Source organism: Echinops telfairi, unplaced genomic scaffold (assembly GCF_000313985.2).
Source record: "Echinops telfairi isolate 266 unplaced genomic scaffold, ASM31398v2 ScPeMD7_6080;HRSCAF=6971, whole genome shotgun sequence".
NCBI lineage: Eukaryota > Metazoa > Chordata > Mammalia > Afrosoricida > Tenrecidae > Echinops > Echinops telfairi.
The window spans coordinates 10292852-10313286 of NW_022109980.1; the positions used below are offsets into that span (position 1 = coordinate 10292852).

Here is a 20435-nt window from a genome sequence, read left to right on the forward strand (position 1 = left end):
AAAAGATCGTGAACAAAACCACACCCAAAGGAAGGCCTTGGTGTGCCTTGCTTTCTCGGTCAAGACTCCTTTGCAATGAACGGCATCTCTCTGCGTAAAAACAATACTCTAAAAAAGGGTCAGTGTTCTGGTCAGTGGAATAAATATAGCCCTCGCCTGCCCATTTTATTAGCACCGTATGCTGCCTTGAAAAGCCCTTTCTTCATTAGCCCAGATCCAGATAAAACTTGAGCCCAGAAATGGAATGTAGACCAATGGAGATTTTGCAAACTCGCCTGCCGTTTCCCTGGAAAAAATTGATGGCCAGAAAAAAAACAACCTCTTTCAATGCCCACCCCACCCCTACTCCCACCTGCCCCACTCCCCCTACACCAACACAACCCTCCCATGGGGGTTCTAGACATGGAAGGGGAGGGAAGGAGGAGGCAGGCAGTTTGCATTAGACACAGTTTAATCGCCTTTAAATAGATTAAAAGTTCTGGTGTACACTCCCCTCCCCCCTCCCCAGAAGTCATCCAGATAAGACCCTGGCTTAGAAAGAGAAAAACACAGGTGCTCTAGGAAATATAGCCACATATAATACATAAATCTTCTTCCCTGAAATAGAGCAGGTCCTGAGCAGAGCTGATGGGGGCCACAGCCCACCCCCAGGGTGAAGTGGCTCTGGGACGCTGCCGGTGGAAGGGCTGGAAGAGCGGGGCGGGGCTTGGAGGAAGGCCGGGGCGGTCACCGTGGCCTGCTCGGTGTGGGCACGGGCACGGGCGCGGGCGCGGGCTGAGGCCTGGGAGTGGGTCACCCGGGAGGGCAGCAGTGCTGGGCTTTCCCTCCTCACTCAGCCTAGGCTTAATGGAAGTATTGGTTATCTTTTTTAATTATTATTATTTTCTTTTCTGAGGGGACGTAGGGGGAGAGGAGAGGAGAGCCTCTCTGTGCCTTGGTTTCCCCAGTTGTGCATCTGGGCCTCTGCAGACCTCACACAGGGCGTCTGAGGGGGTAGTGTTTTAAGTGAGCACTTGGGCTTCCTCTGAGGACACGAAACCCCCCAAGTGCAGACTTTTATTACTGCCATTACAGCTCCTAATGGGGAGCAAGAGTCCAAAGGATAAAAACATTTAAAGGGGCTAATGAGAATGGAAGAGAGAGAAGACAGAGAGTGGGTGGGGCGATGCCATTGGCATCTCGTCGATTCTTACTGAGAATGGCACAGGTCTTAAATAAACGGTTCCAGGCAGCAACGAGAACGTAAATTGTTCTCTCTACTGCAACTATGTAGTGACGTCTAATTGGGAAGGGGAGAAGCTGGGAGAGTGGGAGCGGGACAGAGGGGTAGCTACGTGAGTAAATACAACAAGTGGAAGACAACTGCCCCATGCCTAGGTTCAGCTGGCCATGTTGGCACTTGAGTAGCCGGGAGACTCCTCCAACCCCACTCTTCATCTTCTTCAATTCTGAAGGCCCTGAGGAGCCGTGATTGCCTCTGGACTCATGACATGCGACAGCTTGAAAGGATTTTCGCCCATCTCAGGACCCTTCAACCCCAGGATCAGATCAATGGTGCGGAGCAAGAGAGCTGGGGTTTAGAAGGATGAGAGGGCAGTCCACGGGAACTCCCTGACTGAAGCCATGGTCTCCCATTGCCAGCCTCAGGAGACCCACGTGTCCAATTACCAGCGATGGCTGGCATCTTCTGCCACTGTCTTGAGTCCAGGAGATTAAAAACCAAAATTAAAAAAAGAGTAAAAAAAAAGCTTGCAGCAAGAACAGACCAGTGTGCAATTGGGTGGAGAAAGACCAAAGGAAAACAATAAAAGGGAGCTTACTTGCTCTCTGTCTCGGGTTTATCTTCTCCCCTTAAATCTCTCATAGCCCTAATTAAACACAAACAAAAGTCTCTTCCACAAATAGACTACTTCTCAGCTTCCGCCACCTCCTGGGGCGGCTCGGGTGGTTCTGGGGGCGGCATCTCTTCAGGAGTGCTGCTCTCCTCCGGCATGTCATTAGAGCTCAGGTGTTCTGTCGGGACCTGAGAGAGAAAAGAGAGCAAATGCATTACACAGATGGATATCATCCAGAAACCCTGGATTCTCCCTTGAAGCCCATTGACCACACTGATACTACAGAGACGCTACTAGCACTAAACAGCACGACTCACGAAATGTAGTCACGCGCCACGCTTACCTATCTTTTGTGGATGGATATTTCCATTATTCTTCCATTATCATTCATGATACTAATAATAGGAGCCACGAATATCTGCAAACCAGATAGCTGATAGGGGCATCGCATATGGAATATATAGAAAACTCTGATAACTCAATCTAACAAGACAACCCAACTGAATCATGGGACAAAGGAGCATTTGGCCCAAATGCCCATCAGGAGAAGAATGGATAAAGGCAGTATGGTGCATACACACGATGAAATACTACACATCGCCTCAAAATAATGATGCAGCCACAAAGTACCTCATGACATGGACGGAGCGGGAGAACATTATGCCGGGTGAGGTAAGTCCATCACCAAAGGATAAACACTGTATGAGACCACTGCTCTAAGGATGAAAACCAAGACAAAGTCTTCCGTACCCAAGGGAACAGACTTTGGAGGTTGCCAAGGGGAGGAGAATAAGGGAGGGGGAGGGGTAAGGTAGAACACTGCGGGTGTGGGTGTGGGTGTGATAAGTGGTTTGGCCTGTTGAATACAGAAATGATGGTCTGCAGTAACGCACACACACCTCCCCCACACACACCTAACTCATAATAAAATAAATAAACAAAGATATCACAGCTAAAAAGAAAAAGACAGGCAAAAAGCCAATGAGTACATGAAGAGATGCTCAACCTCATGACTCACGAGAGAAACTGTAATGAGCTAACCCTTCACACGCACCAGGATAGCTACAGTTTTCAAACGAAATAAAAATGAATGCAAGTGTTGGCCAGGCGCTTGGGAAAGTGGATCCCTCACACAGTGCTGGCAGATCTGGAAAGGTATAATGGCTCTTTGGTGTATAGGCTGGCAGGTCCTCGGATGGTTAAACATCCAGCTACCATCCAACCCATCCGTGATCCTCCCAGGGATCAAGCCAAGAGAAATGGCAACATATGCCCACACAAAAACTGGAACACAAATGTTTATAGCAGAAGCATTCATCATGGCTCAAATGTAGAAACCACTCAAATATCCATCGACTGGTGAGTGGGTAAAGAAACTGTAGTATAGCAACACAACAGAATGCTTGGCCATAGAAAGAAACGAAGTCCGGAAACATGCTACAGTTTCACATAGGAATGAACCTATGTGAAAGCAGCCAGTCCTAACAGACTCTATATTGTATGATCTCATTTAGGTGAAATGCCCAGGAGAGGAAATGTAGAGATGGAAATTTGATTAGTGGTAACCTAAGAGTTTGCAGGGAGGGCGGGGTGGGAAAGGAGTCGAAGAAAGTGAGAGGAAACACAGAAGTGATTAGTAGTAGGTACTGAGATTTGGGGAGAAATAATGGAAATATTTTAAAATCATTGTGATGATCATACAACTCAGTGGATATTCTAAACACCAGTGGATAGAATTGTTTAAATTGGTGATTTGTAGATTAGGGGACATCCATCTCAATAAAACCAAACTCATGGCCATCGAGTAGATGCTGACTCAGAGCAACCCTATAGGACAGGGTAGAACCACTCTTGAGAGTTTCCAATTCTATAACTTTTTTTTCTTTTAAATCATTTTATTGTGGCTCATACAAGTCTTATCACAATCCATACATACATCAATTGTGTAAAGCACACTTATACATTTATTGCCCTCATTGTTCCCAAAATTCGCTTTCCACTTGGGTTCTTAGAATCAGTTCCTCATTTTCCTTTTTCCCTTCCTCTTCCCTTCCCACTCCCCCCTCCCTCATGAACCCTTAATAATTTATAAATTATTATTTTATCTTATCTTACACTGCCCGGCATCTCCCTTCACCCACCCTTCTGTTGCCCATCCCCCAGAGAGGAGGTTATATGTAGATCCTTGTAATCGATTCCCCCTTTCTACCGCCCCCTTCCCTCCTGGTATCGCCACTCTCACTGCTGGTCCTGAGGGGTTCATCTGCCCTAGATTCCCTGTGTTTCCAGTTCCCATCTGTACCGCTGTGCATCCTCTGGTCTAACTAGGTTTGCAAGGCAGAACTGGGATCATGAATCTATAACTTTTTACGGGAGTTGACGGCCTCATCTTTCTCCCGAGGAGCAGCTGGTGGTTTCAAACTGCTGAACTTGCGGATCGCAGCCCAGCACACAACCACGACACCACCAGAGTTCCTTCTCAATAAGGCTATTATAAAAATGAAAGCTCCAGTGGTAACTTTTAGGAACATGCCTACTTTATAAAGTATATCTTGGGCAAGCTAACTGGTAGAGTTTCCACCACACCTGCAGTATTCCAGTAAGGCTCCAGAGCCCCTTCTACAGAAGTCAACCTCTCACTAACTCCAACATGATCCCTTGACCTTACTCTTAGCTCATAGAGCATTTTATGCCTTTCCTTATCAGGGCACTTTCCCCAACACTGAGCAAAGACCTATTTTCCTATCTCTTGCCCTCCTGCCCTACCCCACCCACCCTGCCCACCACTTCAGACAATGAGCTCCTGGGACATGATTTGTCTTGTTCACTGATGTCTCCCTAGTATGTAACACAGTGGCTGTCCCAATATATGTTGACCTCAAGGGTAGAAAGAGCCGAAGACCCATGTCAAAGCATTAGTGGAGACAAGGACGCTGGGTGGCTGCGATACAGATTTGTCCGTTAGGTTTGGAAGCTGTAAATTTTGCCGACACCAACTCTTAACACTGACCCAGTCTGGAACTCAGGAATACTTACTGGGCTCTGTGGCAATAGGCTGCTACTGGTCTCTTGGGTACTGGGAGGCCGGCTTCCACTTTCCTCCAGTGGCAAAATACCCCTTCGGTCCAGCACACTGAAAGGCCAGGAGACAGGAGAGTTTATAATGCACTGAGCAGTCATCCTGCCCCTCATTCCCCACCCCACTGACTCCTGCTGTGTAGATCAGAAAGCAGAAGCCTGTCCTTTGGCAGGGGCTATCGCACTAACAAGAGAACAAACCAATGAAATGGTCTGTGGCATGTAAATATGGCACCAAGGGTCAATCCCTGGGAAGACCTATTTGACAGGAAGAGGCCACCTTGAAGAATGCCTTAGATCAGGTCAGGGGGTCCAGTTGAGTTACTCAGCCTAAGAGTTCATGACCTCCTGGTCCCCTGGGTACCTGGGGGGCAAGGGGCCACAGAGAACTTCACAGCAGTTCTTCACGATGTTGCCATGGCTGTAGGGATTCTGGACACGATTCTTCCCTGTCCACGAACCTTTGATCTGCAAGACAGAATCCAAGACTCCCATTAAAATGTATGGTAAAGAAATAACAGGGAAGGTGGGGGAAGAAGGGGGAGAAACAGGGAACCAACCACAATGATTGACGCTCCAAGGAGCGAACAACAGAAACGTGGGTAAAGGGAGACGGCAGATGGTGTCAGACATGAAAATAATAATAATTTATAATTTATCAGGGATTTATGAGGTTGAGAGGATGGGAGAGGGAAAAAAGAGGAGTCGATATCAAGGGCTCAAACAGAAAGAAAATGTTTTGAAAAGGATGATGGCAACATATGTACAAATGTGTTGGATACAATTGGTGTATGGATTGTTATGAGTGTAAGAGCCCCTAATAAAATGATTTATCAATTTTAAAAATATGTTAAAGAACTATTGTATAGACATTTAAAAATGTTTATAATAGGATGGATGGGGAAAAGTAGGTTATATTTAGTATTTTTATCTAAAAAATATTTAATACATAATATCTACAAGATGGAGCCTTGATGGCGCAATCCAAAAAGTCAGCAGTTCGAAACCACCATCTTCTCAGGAGACAGACAGAGCTTTCTACTCCACTAAACAGTTACAGTCAGTCTTGAAAATTCAAAGGGGGCAGCTCTATCCTATGGGGTCGCTGTGAGTCAGCATCGACTGCTCTCTCGGGTGTGTCGGAATTGACTTGATGGCAGTGCGTATTTGGTTTTGATTAAGAGATAAAAGAAAATGTTTTGAGAAACGATGTACAAATGTGCTTTACACAATTGATGTGTGTATGGATTGGGATAACAGTTGTATGAGCCCCTAATAAAATGTTAAAAAAAAAAAAGTTGGATGGATATATTCTCTCAGTTTTGTTCATTTGTATTTTCTCATTTTCTACAAAGGACATGGATTTACTGGTAATTCTTAGAGAGCAAAGGTTTACTCAGTATAACTCTGCCTCTGTTCCCAAACCAGAAGCCCCAGCTAGCTTGTAAGGACCCTACAATAAGGTGACCAGATTTTAACACTGGTAAAGCGGGACAAAAGCGGGACACCATTGATAAAACTCATATCCTGGCGAAATAGCCACATGGCAGCCGAAAACCATATACCCTAGCTTGTCGTGTATTCTTTCCAAAAATCGGGACATTTAAAAATGCCGCGGGACACGGGAAAATTGTTAAAAATCGGGACTCTCCCGCCAAAAGCGGGATGTCTGGTCACCTTACAACTGAAGAACTTGTACCCACCCAACTTCTCGGTCTTTTTCCTAAACTTGATCTTAGCCAAAAGACCAAGAAGCGATTCAATCTTTATCCTAACACCCTGCAGGCCATCAGCCCCAAACAGGCCCTGGATTCCGTTCTCTAGCAGGTCACGACAGAAACCGGCTTTCTGAAGGAGAGGAATGGGTGGTGAGGGAAGGACAAAGGCACTTACATCTTCATTGGTTGTCTGGTTGAGAGCCACGAGGAAAGTGTGAAACCCAGTCAGGCCCACGACAGACCAGAGTGTGAAGAAGCAAATGAGTACTTCCAGAACAGTGAGTGGTGTTAAGGAATGTTGAAGGAGCCACACTAGGGGACTCAAGTGCTTCAGTTCATACTGGTCACACCATGTTTACGTCTTGGAACAAATGTCACAAATGGACAAGCATCCATCTCCACAGGATTCCTAGTCTATTCACTACCAGCAGATCACCAGCACCTCGAGTGCCGTGAAAGGTTTGTCTATTTAGTTATCATTAGCTTGTTGTGGGGAGCCCTGGTGGCAAAGTGGTTATGTGTTGGGCTGCTAACCACCAGGTCAGCAGTTTGAAACCACCCACCTCGCTTAGGGAGGAAAAACGAGGCTCTCTACTCCCCTGAAGAGTTAGTCTCAGAAACCCATGGGGGCAGTTCTACCCTGTCCTATGGGATCTGTATGAGTTGGCATCAACTCTGTGGCAGTAAGTTTGGATTTTTTTGTTTTCATTTGCTTATCTCGTTGTGGGGAATTTCACAGCAGATCAAAGCTAAATTTTTGTTGGTCAGTATTGCCATTGCAAAACCCATCGAAAATTAAACATTACAATATTTTTTACTGGTGGGGGGTAAAAATAGGAGGTGATGCTTAGAGATCTCATCTGAATCTCCTCTGCAGGAATGCAGCTGGCATTCTAAAGAAGCCAGAGCTGCTGCAGAAAGGTGGGGCTGCCAGAACAGGAACTAAGAGGTATATTGAGGCAAAGTTCAACCCACCAGCAGAGGTGGGGCTGAGCCTGAGATCAGCAGGACTGGGAGGGTGGACATGGAAGATGGAGTGAGAAGAAGAGCTCCCTATAAGGCCTGTCTATCTGCCACGCTGGTGGCTCCCACCAAGACTACAGGGTTTAGTTTAGACTTTGGCACAACTTTGATTATTGACAAAATTGGAAGGTTGGAGAGCTGGTAGGAGAAAGCATGCTGAAAAAGTAATTGAAGAGGGCTTCACAGGGACAGCCTTCCCAGGGAGGATATGTGCCAGGAGTTTCTTTCAACGTCTCCAGGAAGCCAATTTTCAACGATTCTGGGAGATAGAGAGGGACAGAGAGAAAAATTAGTGATTTCAGTAAAAAGTGCACATGATCCTAGTGCCTACTCCCTTCTTCCCTTCTGAACCCTTCTGAAAGGCTGGCAGAAGATAAGCTGTCACTCAGTCAAGGGACACACCCCCAAGTTGATCATCTCAAGACTAAAGAGTCCACATTTCCAATGCAGGACCAGTCCCTGGGCCACAAAGCTGAACAGAAGCCAAGTGTAGGTCCCCCTCCGTGTTCCCGAGCTCCAACCAGTTGCCATCGAACCCATTTCAACTCCTGGTGACCCCAGGCATTGCAGACCTGCAATGTTGTGACCTGCTATAGGGTTTTTGATAACGGTGACCTTTCAGAATTAGACTGACAGGCCTTTCTTCCAAGTGGATCTGAACCTCCATCTTTTAAAAAAATTAGTAACAGCCCTTGACTGAGTCACCCAGAGATGTGTATGAAGATATAGATGAGAGAAACATTTTTAAAGATGTCCAAGCAAAATCCTCCTCTCTCATCACCAATCTGTATCCCTCTCTTAAAATCCAGCTCTTCCCTGGAAACTTTTATGATGAAAGTCATTCTTTTGACTCCACATCACAAACCCTTACTTGGTTCTATGTGGGTTTGACTGTATCCCAAAGTAGTCAGTGAGCTACTGAAAGATGCTTCTCTGGTAAAACTCCATCAACTACCTAGAACAGGGCAGGTCTTGTAAGGCAGAAGAATAGAGGAGACATATAGCCAAAACACATCCCTAACTTTTGGGGTCAGCTCAGAAACACCCAGTACACTAGACCTATGATTATGATCCTAGTCCCCAGCATGGGCCAGAGAGAAAGTCAACCCATACAGTAAATGCTTACTGAGGTGGGCTGAGGTGTGGAGTCATGCTCATTCCAATTGGTCCAAAGGAATATTCACAATGGTCAAGTCCCACCAGGAAATCCAACCAACCCCCTAGGTCAAGTCTTCTCCCACTCCCACCCCGATAGCAGACACTGTCCTGCATACTCACTGAGGGCCACATAGACGATGTTGAAGGCAAAGACGTAGATTGTGAGGAGGGAGAGAGAAAGGATGAAGAGGTAGAAGTAGCGGTAGTTCCTCTTTCCAACACAATTCCCCACCCAGGGGCAGTGATGATCGAAGCGCTCTGTGGAAGACAGATTTCAGTGATAAAGGACAAAGAGCAACCCAATTATACACATAATAACCAATTCAAAGACCCCCACATCATTGTCTATATCAGTTATAACAAGTGCTTTTTTCTTTTTTTATTAAACACTTTTATTGGGGGCTCTTACATCTCTTATCACAATCCATACGTTCATCCATTGTGTCAAGCACACTTGTACAAATGTTGCCATCATCATTTTCAAAGCATTTTATTTTTACTTGAGCCCTTGCTATCTGTTCCTCATTTTCTCCCCCTTTCTCCTCCCCACACCTTCCCCTTATCCTCCTGGTATCTCCACTCTCATTGTTGGTCCTGAGGGCTTTATCTATCCTGGATTCCCCATGTTGTGGGCTCTTATCTGTAGCAGTGTACATGTTTTGGACTAGTCCGATTTGAAAGATAGAACTGAGGTCATGACAGTGGGATGTGGGGAGGAGCATTAAAGAACTAGAGGAAAGTTGTATGTTTCATCAGTGCTATACTGCACTCTGACTGGCTTGTGACCCTTCTGTAATGGAATGCCCAATTGTCTACAGATGGGCTTTGGGTCTCCACTCCATGCCCTCCCCCCACTCCGCCCCGCCGCCTTCACATTGGTATGATTTTGCTCTGAGTCTTAGATGCCTGATACCTGATCCCATTGACAACTCATGAGCACACAGGCTGGTGTGCTTCTTCCATGTGGGCTTTGTTGCTTCTCAGCTAGATAACCGCTTTTTTTTATCTTCAAGCCTTTAAGACCCCAGACGATATATCTTTTGATAGCCGGGCACCATCAGCTTTCTTCACATTTGCTTATGCACCCATTTTGACTTCACCGATTGTGTCACAGAATGCCGGATGGTTAGAACAAAGTGTTCTTGCATTGAGGGAGGACTTGAGTTGAGGCCCAATCGACTCGACTTAATTCTTAATTCCTTTGGCTACCTTAATTCTAAACATAGATATAAGTATATAGATCTATTTCTCTATCACTGTATATAAATATATTTACATATGTACATGCCTATATTTAGACCTCTATAAATGTCCTTTGCCTCCTATTTCTTACCTCTATTTCCTGTTGTCCCACTATCATGTTTGGCCTTCATTTGGGTTTAGTAATTCCTCGCTGTTACATTGCACTTGATTAAGCCCCACTAGGCATCCTACACACTTCTCTCCATTGCCTATAGTTCACCTGTTGATCCCTTGTCCCTGGGTTGGTTGACAACCCCCATTCCTTTCTGCCACCTCCCCTTTTTCCATGCCCCCCCCAACCATCGGTCCCATTGTTTTCATCTCTGCATTGTTTATTCTGCCTATCTTACGTAGATAGGCATGCAGAGACATTAATAAGCGCAAAAAAAACCAGGCAAAACCAAACAAAACAACAAAGAAAGACAGTTCTGACTCATGGTGACCCTACCAGGAAGTGTAGAACTGCTCCCTGGGGTTTCCAGGAACAGAAAGCTTCATCTTTTTCTCACAGAGCATCTGGTGGATTCAAACTGCTGACCCTGTCGTTAGCAGCCCAATGCATAACCAACTACACCACCAGGCTCCTTTGTCAAATTTCCTTCGCTATTTCCTCTTCTTTGGGTGAAAATAGCAAAGAAAATTGGAAAAATTGAATAGTGGGGGAGGGGCTTTTGGTAAAATGGCAGTCTAGGCATCTACAACAGACAAGAAAGACCAAATGAAAAGGATACAGAGGATAATCCTGGAACCCTGAACTTCAAAGAACAGGTTCAAGAAGTTAATTAAATACCAACTAAGACGTGAACCTGAACGAGACACAGAGCAGCTGAAATGTCAACTGGCCTGAGACAGCTCAGCCATCTTGAACTTTTGCAAGCAGCCTTTCATCAGGACATCAGCCAGACAGGAAACGAGCTCACACCTGCGGCTGGAAATAGAAAGATGGGATCCTCCCCTAGCACCCTATAATCTCCTGGTGACCAGAAGCACAGCAAGGCCCCACCCTAACCCACTCAGTGACCAATGACACATCCTGCCTTCCTGGATCAGGCTCCTGGTGCCACACCTCTTGTCCGGATATGCACGAACTCCACCTCAGACAAGCAGAACTCAGAGTGCTAGGCAAATGGTCTTTTCCTGGCCAAATCTGGCCGGGCAAGAACTCCTATAATCACCACTCTATGCCCAGCTGCCTTCTGAGCCCTAAAGAGTTCCCGTTGCTGCAATATAGCAACGATGAAAAATACAACTTTCCTCTAGTTCCTAAATGCTTCCTCCCCACCCCCACCCCCACTATCATGATCCCAATTCTACCTTGCAGGTCTGGCTAGACCAGAGGATGTACACTGGTACAGATAGGAACTGGAAATACAGGGAATCCAGGGCAGATGAGCCCTACAGGACCAGTGGTGTGAGTGGCAATACTGGGAGGGTAGAGGGAGAGTGGGTTGGAAAGGGGGAACCGATTACAAGGATCTACATGTGACCTCCTCCCTGGGAGATGGACAACAGAAAAGTGAGTGAAGGGAGACATCAATCAGGGCAAGATATGACAAAATAATAATTTATAAATTATCAAGAGTTCATGAGGGAGGGGGAAAAATGAGGACCTGATGCCAGGGGCTTAAGTAGAAAGCAAATGTTTTGAGAATGATAAGGGCCATGAATGTACAAATGTGCTTTACACAATTCATGTATGGATGGATTGTGATAAGAGTTGTATGAGCCCCTAATTAAAAAAAAAATTTTTTTAAGAGTTCCCTCTGGGAACAAACATCCTAATCTCAGCAGCCTTCTGAGCCTGCACAAACTACTTGAATATCTGGGGCCCTGACCCCAGATAATACTAGGACAGCAGGAACTCTGTCTAGGAGCAGGCATCCCACCCCCGCACCTCTCATCTTCCCATCCCATGAGCTCCTTGGCTGGCAGAAAGCACTAGACCCTTACTGGGTGCCCTGCCCTACAGGGTATTCTCCTTTCTTTGTTTCTTCTTTCCCTCCCTCCCTTCTTTTTTTCCCTTCTTAGTTCCCACCCCCACCCCCAACTGTTTTCTGTTCATGTCCTACTTAGTGTTGTTGCTTGTGGGTTTGTCTGTTTTTTGCCATCCCTTGTTTTTATTTTCCTTTCCTTTTTAGTTATGAATTTCTTTATCCTTGCTACTTGTTTTACTGCTTTCCTTCACTTGATTTCTTGATGTTTTTTTGTTTTGTTGTTTTCCTATTGATTGCCTACTTTCCCCTGCTTATTGTTTTCTTTTCTTTATTATTTCCCTTTTTGATTTTGTTTGTTTTCTCTCCTACCTAAAGGGAAACAGCAAGCTTGTCCACACAACCTAGCCACATCCAAACCTCCTGCAATCCTACCTACTAGACAAGGGTCACTACTTGCTCCTGTGCCATCTGATCAAAAATGGACAGCAGCTAACACTAGCCAAACTTGCTCTGAACCGCACAATGCCAATAGCAAGCAGCCGAAAACTGTGTACACCCTCACATTCTCTATTACACTTACTAGGAGTTTTTTAATATCTATGCACTCAATGAAAGAGCCTCAAAACACATCAACTGATTGATCTCTAACAGTATTGAAGAGAGAAATAGACAATTCTACAATAATAGTAGGAGACATTAATACATCACATTCAACAAAGAAGAGACCTAGAAAGAAACTCAACAAAGACACAGAACTAAACAATACAATCAGCTAATGTGACCTCGTAAACATGTCTAGAACACTCCACCCTACAACAACACAATAAGCATTGTTTTCCAGCACACATGGAACATTCTTCAGAATAGACTATATGTTAGGCCATAAAGCAAAGCAAGTCTTAATAAATTAAAACATTGAAATGTTGCAAAACATCTCAGATCACACTGCTGTAAAACATAGAAATCAACTATGGAAAGGTAAAGGGCTAAAAAAAATCAAATTGAATAATATCATTCTTATAAACTACAAAAGTAATAATAACTATAGAATGAGAATAGATAAAATTAAAAATGAAATTGAAAAATTCCTTGAATCAAATGAGATAGAAAACACAACATATGAAAATCTTTGGGAGACTTATATTAATAATCTTATAGTAATAAATGCATTCATCACAAAAGGAGAGACAGAAGCAAAATTTTTAAATATTTTTTTAAAAGGAGAAAGAATCAGATTAGCACCTTAACCTAATATCTTCAGAATTTTACAAGAAGAGCAATGTAATATGCCTTGTCACCAGAAGAAAAGAAATAATAAAGATTGGAGCAGAAAACATGAAACGGACAACAGAAAAGCAATAGAAAGAATCAATAAGACTAGACGTTGGTTCTTGAAAAGATTCATAAGCTGGAAAAACACAACAAATTTAACAAAGAAAAACAGTAAAATTAAAATAACACAAATAATAAATTAAATGGGTGATGTCACAACAAAACCAACAGAAATAAAAAGAATGGTAACAGAACATCATGAAAAACTGTACTGCAACAAATTTGGAAACCTAGAAGAAACAGACACATTTCTAGAAATACATTACCTACCTAAACTAACACAAAATGAATTAGAAAATTTGAGCAAATTATAAGAAAAAAAAAAGATCAAGTCACGAAAATACTCACAACAAAAAAGTCTAGACCCAGACAGCTTCACTGGTGGATTCTACCCAGCATTTATAAAGAGCTGACACAAAATCTACTCAAACTATTCCAAAGACTACAAAAGGATGGGATTGTCTCAAGTTCATTTTATGAAGACAGCATGACCTTGATACCAAACCCAGGCAAATATATCACTAAAAAAGAAAATTATAGACCAATAGCCTTCAAGAACATAAATGCAAAAAGTATCTACAGAAGGCTAGCCAATTGATTACAGCAACACATATAAAAAAATATTACATCATAACCAAGTGGGATTCACACCAAGTATTCAAGGATAGTTCAACATTAGACACACATGTATTCTACCACATAAATAAACCAAAGAGTTGGAGGGGGGGCACATAATCATATTGATTGAGGCAGAAAAGACATTTGACAAAATCCAACAGTCAATCCAGATAAAAATACTCAACAAAATAAAAATAGCAGGGAATTTCCCCAACATAAATAAGGTCATTATCCACAAAACATCATCCACATTACTTTCAATGGAGAGAAACTGAAAGCATTCCCCTTGGACAGGAGCCAGAAAAGGATGCCATCACTCCTGTTCAATATCGTGCTAGAACTCTTAACCAAAGGTATAAGAAAAGAAAGGGAATATTAAAAGCATCCAAATTGGCAAAATAAAAGTAAAACTCCATTTGCAAAAGATATGATCCTATACATAGAAAATCTTAGAGACGTGGCAAGAAAATTCCTTTTGTTGTTGTTGGTGGTGGCGGGGCAGTTATAGCACAACTTATATATTCCAAATGGACAAAAAAATTAGTGTCATGTACAGTATCATAAGATAACCTGCCCTCAAATGGAAACTTCCTTTCTAGTACTTTGAGGTCCATCTTAAAAATGTACTACTTTGGGGAGGGAAGGGCAACAGGAACTGGGAAGGGGTGCTGGAAAAAAATGTACTACTTTGGAAAATGAAGACTGCTTAAATTGATTGGCGGGAAGGGCCTATGGTTTTTCTTGATTAATTGCTGTAACACTGTCCTTCGGGCAGCTGAGGGAGTTTCATATTTTCTTTAGACATCATTAGGTGCCAGAGCTCTTGCAGGACAACTTTGATGCTCGAAGAATTCTGCCATTTTGCTAGCACTGATATGGCTCTTGGGTCTACTTCTCCATTAGAACTATTAACTTCATTCATATCGATTTTTGTTACAAATATTACAAAAGGGAGGTGCCTCTGGGTATTTAGGTCCACATTTTGTTTTAAGGCTGTGCACCAGTTTTCAGAAATTGTCTGAGCTCATGCTGGCTGCCATCTTGCGCTGCTCAGAAATTTCTTGTAAACAATGAAAATATTCAGCAAAGTGGCAGAATAGAAGATTAACCTACAAAAATCAGCCAGATTTCTTTATACTAACAAAGAGAGCTCTGAAAAGTAAATTATAAAATTCAATATCATTTACAATAGCTACCAAAAATTAAATACTTAGGTATAAATGTAACCATAGAAACAAAGGACCTATGCAAACAAAACTACAAAACACTACTACAAGAGTCAAAAGAGAATATACTATGCTCATGGACAGGAAGACTTAACATTGTCAAATGGTCAGTACTGCCCAAAGAAATCTACAAATATAATGCAATCCAGATCCAGATTCTAACATTATTCTTTAAAGAGAACATTAGAAAACGAATCATCAACTTTAGAAGGAATGGAAAGAAGCCCCGGATAAGAAAAGCACTATTAAAAAAGAACAGCGTATATGGCCTCTACATTTCTAATCTCAAAACACAGCTATAGTAACCAAAATCAATCTTGCACTGGTACAATAAGAGACACATAGACCAATGGAACAGAACTGAGACACAAAGGGTCAAAATTCATTAAATGGGAAAGAGATAATCTCTTTAACAAATGACAAAATTGGGTATCGATTTGCAGAAAATAAAATAGGACCTTTATCTCACTCTATATACAAAAACTAACTTAGATGGATCAAAGACCTAAATTTAAAAGCTAAAACTGTAAAGATCATCAATGAAAAATAGGGACAAATTTAGGGTTCATAATTCAGGACACAAATACATTATCAAACATAACTTAAAACACACAAACAGCAGAAGTTAATATAGATAACTGAGACCACCTAAAATTAACATGCATATGCATCAAAATATTTCACTAAAAATACAGAAAAAGAACCCACAGACTAAGGGGAAAATTGTAGTAATGATATTACCAGAGAAGGGACTACTTTCTAAAATGTGTAAGAGGCTTCAACACCTCAACAAGAAAAAGACAATCCAATTGAAAATGAGCAGACACCAACCTATGTGATTCAATGATTGTAAATAATAAAATCTAAAACCAGAAAAGGGAACAGTATTAGGTCTTAAATTCTGAGTACCATAAGCAAATGTGGTGAAGAAAGCTGATGGTGCCCGGCTATCAAAGATATAGCATCTGGGGTCTTAAAGGCTTGAAGATAAACAAGCGGTCATCAGCTCAGAAGCAACAAAGCCCACATGGAAGAAGCACACCAGCCTGTGTGATCATGAGGTGTCAATGGGAATAGGTATCAGAAATTCAAAAACAAGTAATCAAATTGATGTGAAGGAACATAGACAAAGTGGAGACCCAAAACCCACCTGTAAGATAAATTGGACAGTCCCTCACAGAAGAGCCACATGAAGAGATGAAATACCCAGGGTGCAGTATAGCACTGATTAAACATATAACTATCCTCTAGTTCTTTAATATTTCCTCTTCTTACTGTTATGGTGTTAGCTGTACTTCATTAATCTTGTGAGACCTGTGTATGTTCATTTGTATAATTAAGGTAATTCGATGAATGAAATTCAAGATAGATAAACCCTTCAGAAATAGCAATGGGAGTAATGATTCCCTGAAGGTATGGGGAGACGGGTACGATAGCAACCGCAATTGTATAACTCCACTCGAGATGAACGAATAACAGAATATAGGTGAACAGATACATTGGATGGTGTAAGATACAGCAAATAATAATATAAAAAGAAGAATTCCTGGGGGGTAGGGTTGGGGAGGAACTGGATAAAGGGGAGCTGATATCAAAGAGATCAAGAAGAAAGAACATGTTTTGAAAATGATGGTAGCAGCAATTGTACAATGATGCTTCATCTAATTGAATTATGGATTGTTATAATATCTGTAAGAGTTCCCAATAAAATGATTTTAAAGAAGAAAATTCTGAGCACTCGGTTTTCAAAAGGCTGTGGATGACAGTTAAATCCCAAAATTCATTTGCAGCATCTTTGTGGGGATTAAACCTCTGGTGAATACCCTCTGACCGTAGACCAGCCATGTAAATAGTCTTTCTAGCAGACAAAATACATTATAAAGTGGATTACTGCAGATGCAGTTAGGCTAAAATGTAACGCCTTATCATTTGATCTGCCCTTTGACCCATTTTAAATTTACTCTAATTTTAAATATTTTCTGCTTTGTTTTACATTTGTTGATGATTTTTTGTCTGTTTGTTTCTGTTCTTTGTATGTTTTTCTGTATATGAAATCCAGGATAGGTCAATCTATATTAGAGAGAATAATTGGATTAATGGTTTCTTGGGGGTATGGCAGGGGAAGTTGAGGGGAAATGGGAAGCTAATAACAATGAGTACAAGAAAGAATAAAATGTTCCAAAATGTATTGTGGTGGTGACGTCACAACTCTTTGTAATATGTATAAACTGTTGAATTGTCTGATATGTGAATTATATGTCAATAAAACTGTTTTTAAAATGAGCAAAGAACATGAATAAATACTTCACCAAAGAAGACATACAGGTGGCCAGCAATGGTATGGGGCTACACATTGAGTTGCTAACCCCAAGGTCAGTGGTTCAAACTCACCAGTTGCTCTCCAGGAGAAAGATGAGGCTATTTACTCCTGTAAAGGTGTAAAAATCTCAGAAACCCAAAAAGGTAGTTCTACTCTGTCCTATAGGGTCACTATAAGTCAGAATCAATTACATGGCAGTGAGTCTGTTGAGTTGAGCTATGTTTGGTCTTGTTACTCCCATTAAGTGACTGGCCGGGATTGTGTGAATGAGGTAAAAGAAGCTCTTACAGGAATTGGACAGTGTGTTGATGCAAATAAAGTACATGGAACCTTTGTAGGAGATTAGTTAGTTCATGGTCTTATTGGAAGAGGACATGCCTGGAAATTAATATGGAGATTGTCATATAACCAGTGTCTCTGATAGAGACTTTAGAGAGTGAAATGGAGAGAGAGAGAGAGAGAGAGAGAGAGAGAGAGAGAGAATAAGCTGGACACTGAAGACACAAGAGATTGCACGGCAAAAGTGACCCCAGTGGGGTTTGCTGGCCCATGGAGCTAAGAGCTGTAATAGTTATCCAAGCAGTGCCCAGTGGTATCCAGTCCCTGAGCAGGGCCCAATGGCAGCAGCCAAAAAGAAGCTGTCCAAATGCAAGAACTTTATTCTGAGTTATTTCTACTATGAGTTGATCCTTATCTCAAGTTGTAACCTGTTACTTCCTTAATAAACTCCATAAGTGTAGATGTAGTTTAGTGATATATATGCGATGTTATCGCAAATGACTGAACCCAAAGACAGGAGGAAGTGTACTGAGGAGAGGGGCAGAGCTGGTCTTAGAGATGACAGAGTGGTACAGCAATATGGGATATTGTTTACCTCTGCGTCATAGTAAACAACTTTGTGCTGATTCTTAGAAAAGAATTAGAAGCTCTGTTAAAACAAATGATTAAGAGGGAAGGTGGGGGAGGGAGGGAAAAAATGAGGAGCTGATATCAAGGACTCAAGTAGAAAGAAAATCTTTTGATACTGATGATGGCAACTTATGTACAAATGTGCTTGACACAATGGATTGTGATAAGAGCTGTAAGAGCCCCCAATAAAAGGTTTTAAATTAAAAAAACACCACATAAATGACTAAGTGCTTGGCTGCTAACCAACCGAATCCTTCCATAGGACAAAGTCCTGGTGGTCTGCTTCCATAAAGATGACAGCCAACACCTAACAATAGGATAAATACTTTGCAGGAGGCAGGGTACATTGGAACGCCCTGTACTTTCTGTACAATTTTCCCATAACCCTAAAACTGCTCTGAAAAATAAAGTCTTTTACAAACGAAAGAATCTTGCTTTAATTATATTCCTCTGATTATCAGGAGAGATGAACTTTTTTTTTTCATGTTAAACTGTTGTTGGTTCTGACTCATAATTACTCTATGTACAGCAGAATGAACCATGGCCCAGTCCTGCAGCATCCTCACAATTGTTATGTCTGAGCCCATTGTTACAATGACTGTGTCAATCCATCTCGTTGAGGGGCTTCCTCTTTTTTGCTGACCATCCACTTTACTAAGGATGATGTCCTTTTTGAGGGACTGGTCCCTCCTGACCGCATGTCCAAAGTAGGTGAGATGAAGTAGCAGAAATAGAATAAATGCAAGTTTGGGAATTAGACCGGAATCAGCTCCTTCTCATCCTAATTACATGTACCTACATAAAAGTTGCTTCATCCAAGTCCTCATCTGTAAACTGGGGATAAGACCTATCTCATGGGGTAGTTAGGAATCTTGAAAAGTCAAGCACTTCACACAGTGCCTAGTATGTAGTAACCGCTCAAGAATACTGCTTCTTCTAAGGCCCTTCCTTCCCCAATGCTGCCCTCCAGTGGACTAGGTTCATCCTCTTATTTAAGGTGGGCCCTGCCTGAAATAGACCCAGCAGAAGAAAACCGAGATTTTGCAGAACAGGCAAAATCTGTTTCTGTTTTTCAATTTTAGACTCCAAAACCAAACCCACTGCCATCAAGTTGATTCCAACTGATAGCGATCTTATAAGACACAGTAGAATTGTTCTATGGGATTTCCAAGGCTGTGAATCTTTACGGAAGCAGACAGCTTCATCTTTCTCCCGTGGAGGAGCTGATGGGCTCAAACCATCGACTACCCAGTTAACAGTCCACATGCTTAAGTACGCTGCCACCAGGATATTTAAGTTACAATTTGTTGTAGACACGTACAATTGATTCCCAGTTGTTCCAGAGCTTTCTTCTTATCTAAGGTGATTTTGAATCTAACTTTTCTCTCCCATTGCTTTTACTCCAGACTTGGTGACCAACCTGACCCTCTTCTTCTGCATCTCAGTCTTCCCCTCTGGCAAGGTGCCCTTGGCTTTACTCACCCACACAGTTGTCACAGATGCTGCAATGGGAGGCCCGGGGAGGCCGGAAGATCTTGCATGTGTAACAGTATTTCAGTTTCACAATCTGGTTATTTATCTGGAAGTTCTTGATACGAGGTGGTGGTCGTTGGCCTTGGGGGACCGTACCATTAGTAGCTTCTGTAAGTCAGTAAAAAAGGTTGACATCATTTGGAAAACAAAACAAAACACCTCACTGCCATCTAGATATTTCAACTTACAGCTTCCCTTTAGAACAGAGTAGAACTGCCCCTATGGGTTTCCAAGACTGTGGAACTCAATGCAAATAGAAAGCCTCATTGGTCTTTCATGGAGCAGCTGATGGTTTCAAATTGCTGACCTTGAGGTTAGCAGCCCAAAGCATAACCCCCTACACCACAAGGTTAGCAGATGGCAATATACTATACTACATATACTCCCTGCCATCAGGTCAATTCTAATCATAGTGACCCTAGGGGACACAGTAGAACAGCCTCTTTGAGTTTCTGAGACTATAACTCTTTATTTTTTATTATTTTTTAAATCATTTTATTAGGGCCTCA

The 20435-nt window shown here is 42.3% G+C and overlaps 1 protein-coding gene across 2 annotated transcripts in view; it reads right to left on the reverse strand.

Moving 5' to 3' along the window:
* Window positions 1-395: 395 nt before the first annotated feature.
* ZDHHC9 (zinc finger DHHC-type palmitoyltransferase 9) overlaps window positions 396-20435 on the reverse strand; it is a 44848-nt gene continuing 24808 nt past the window's right edge. For both annotated transcript variants that reach the window (XM_045295869.1, XM_004713074.2), the window contains exons 4-10: window positions 19876-20034; window positions 8933-9070; window positions 7865-7913; window positions 6807-6909; window positions 5278-5381; window positions 4872-4968; window positions 396-2023 (exon numbers count right to left, since the gene is read on the reverse strand). In XM_045295869.1, coding sequence (XP_045151804.1) covers window positions 1907-2023; window positions 4872-4968; window positions 5278-5381; window positions 6807-6909; window positions 7865-7913; window positions 8933-9070; window positions 19876-20034 — 767 coding nt within the window. In that variant the 3' untranslated portion in view covers window positions 396-1906. The remainder of the gene's footprint in view (window positions 2024-4871; window positions 4969-5277; window positions 5382-6806; window positions 6910-7864; window positions 7914-8932; window positions 9071-19875; window positions 20035-20435) is intronic.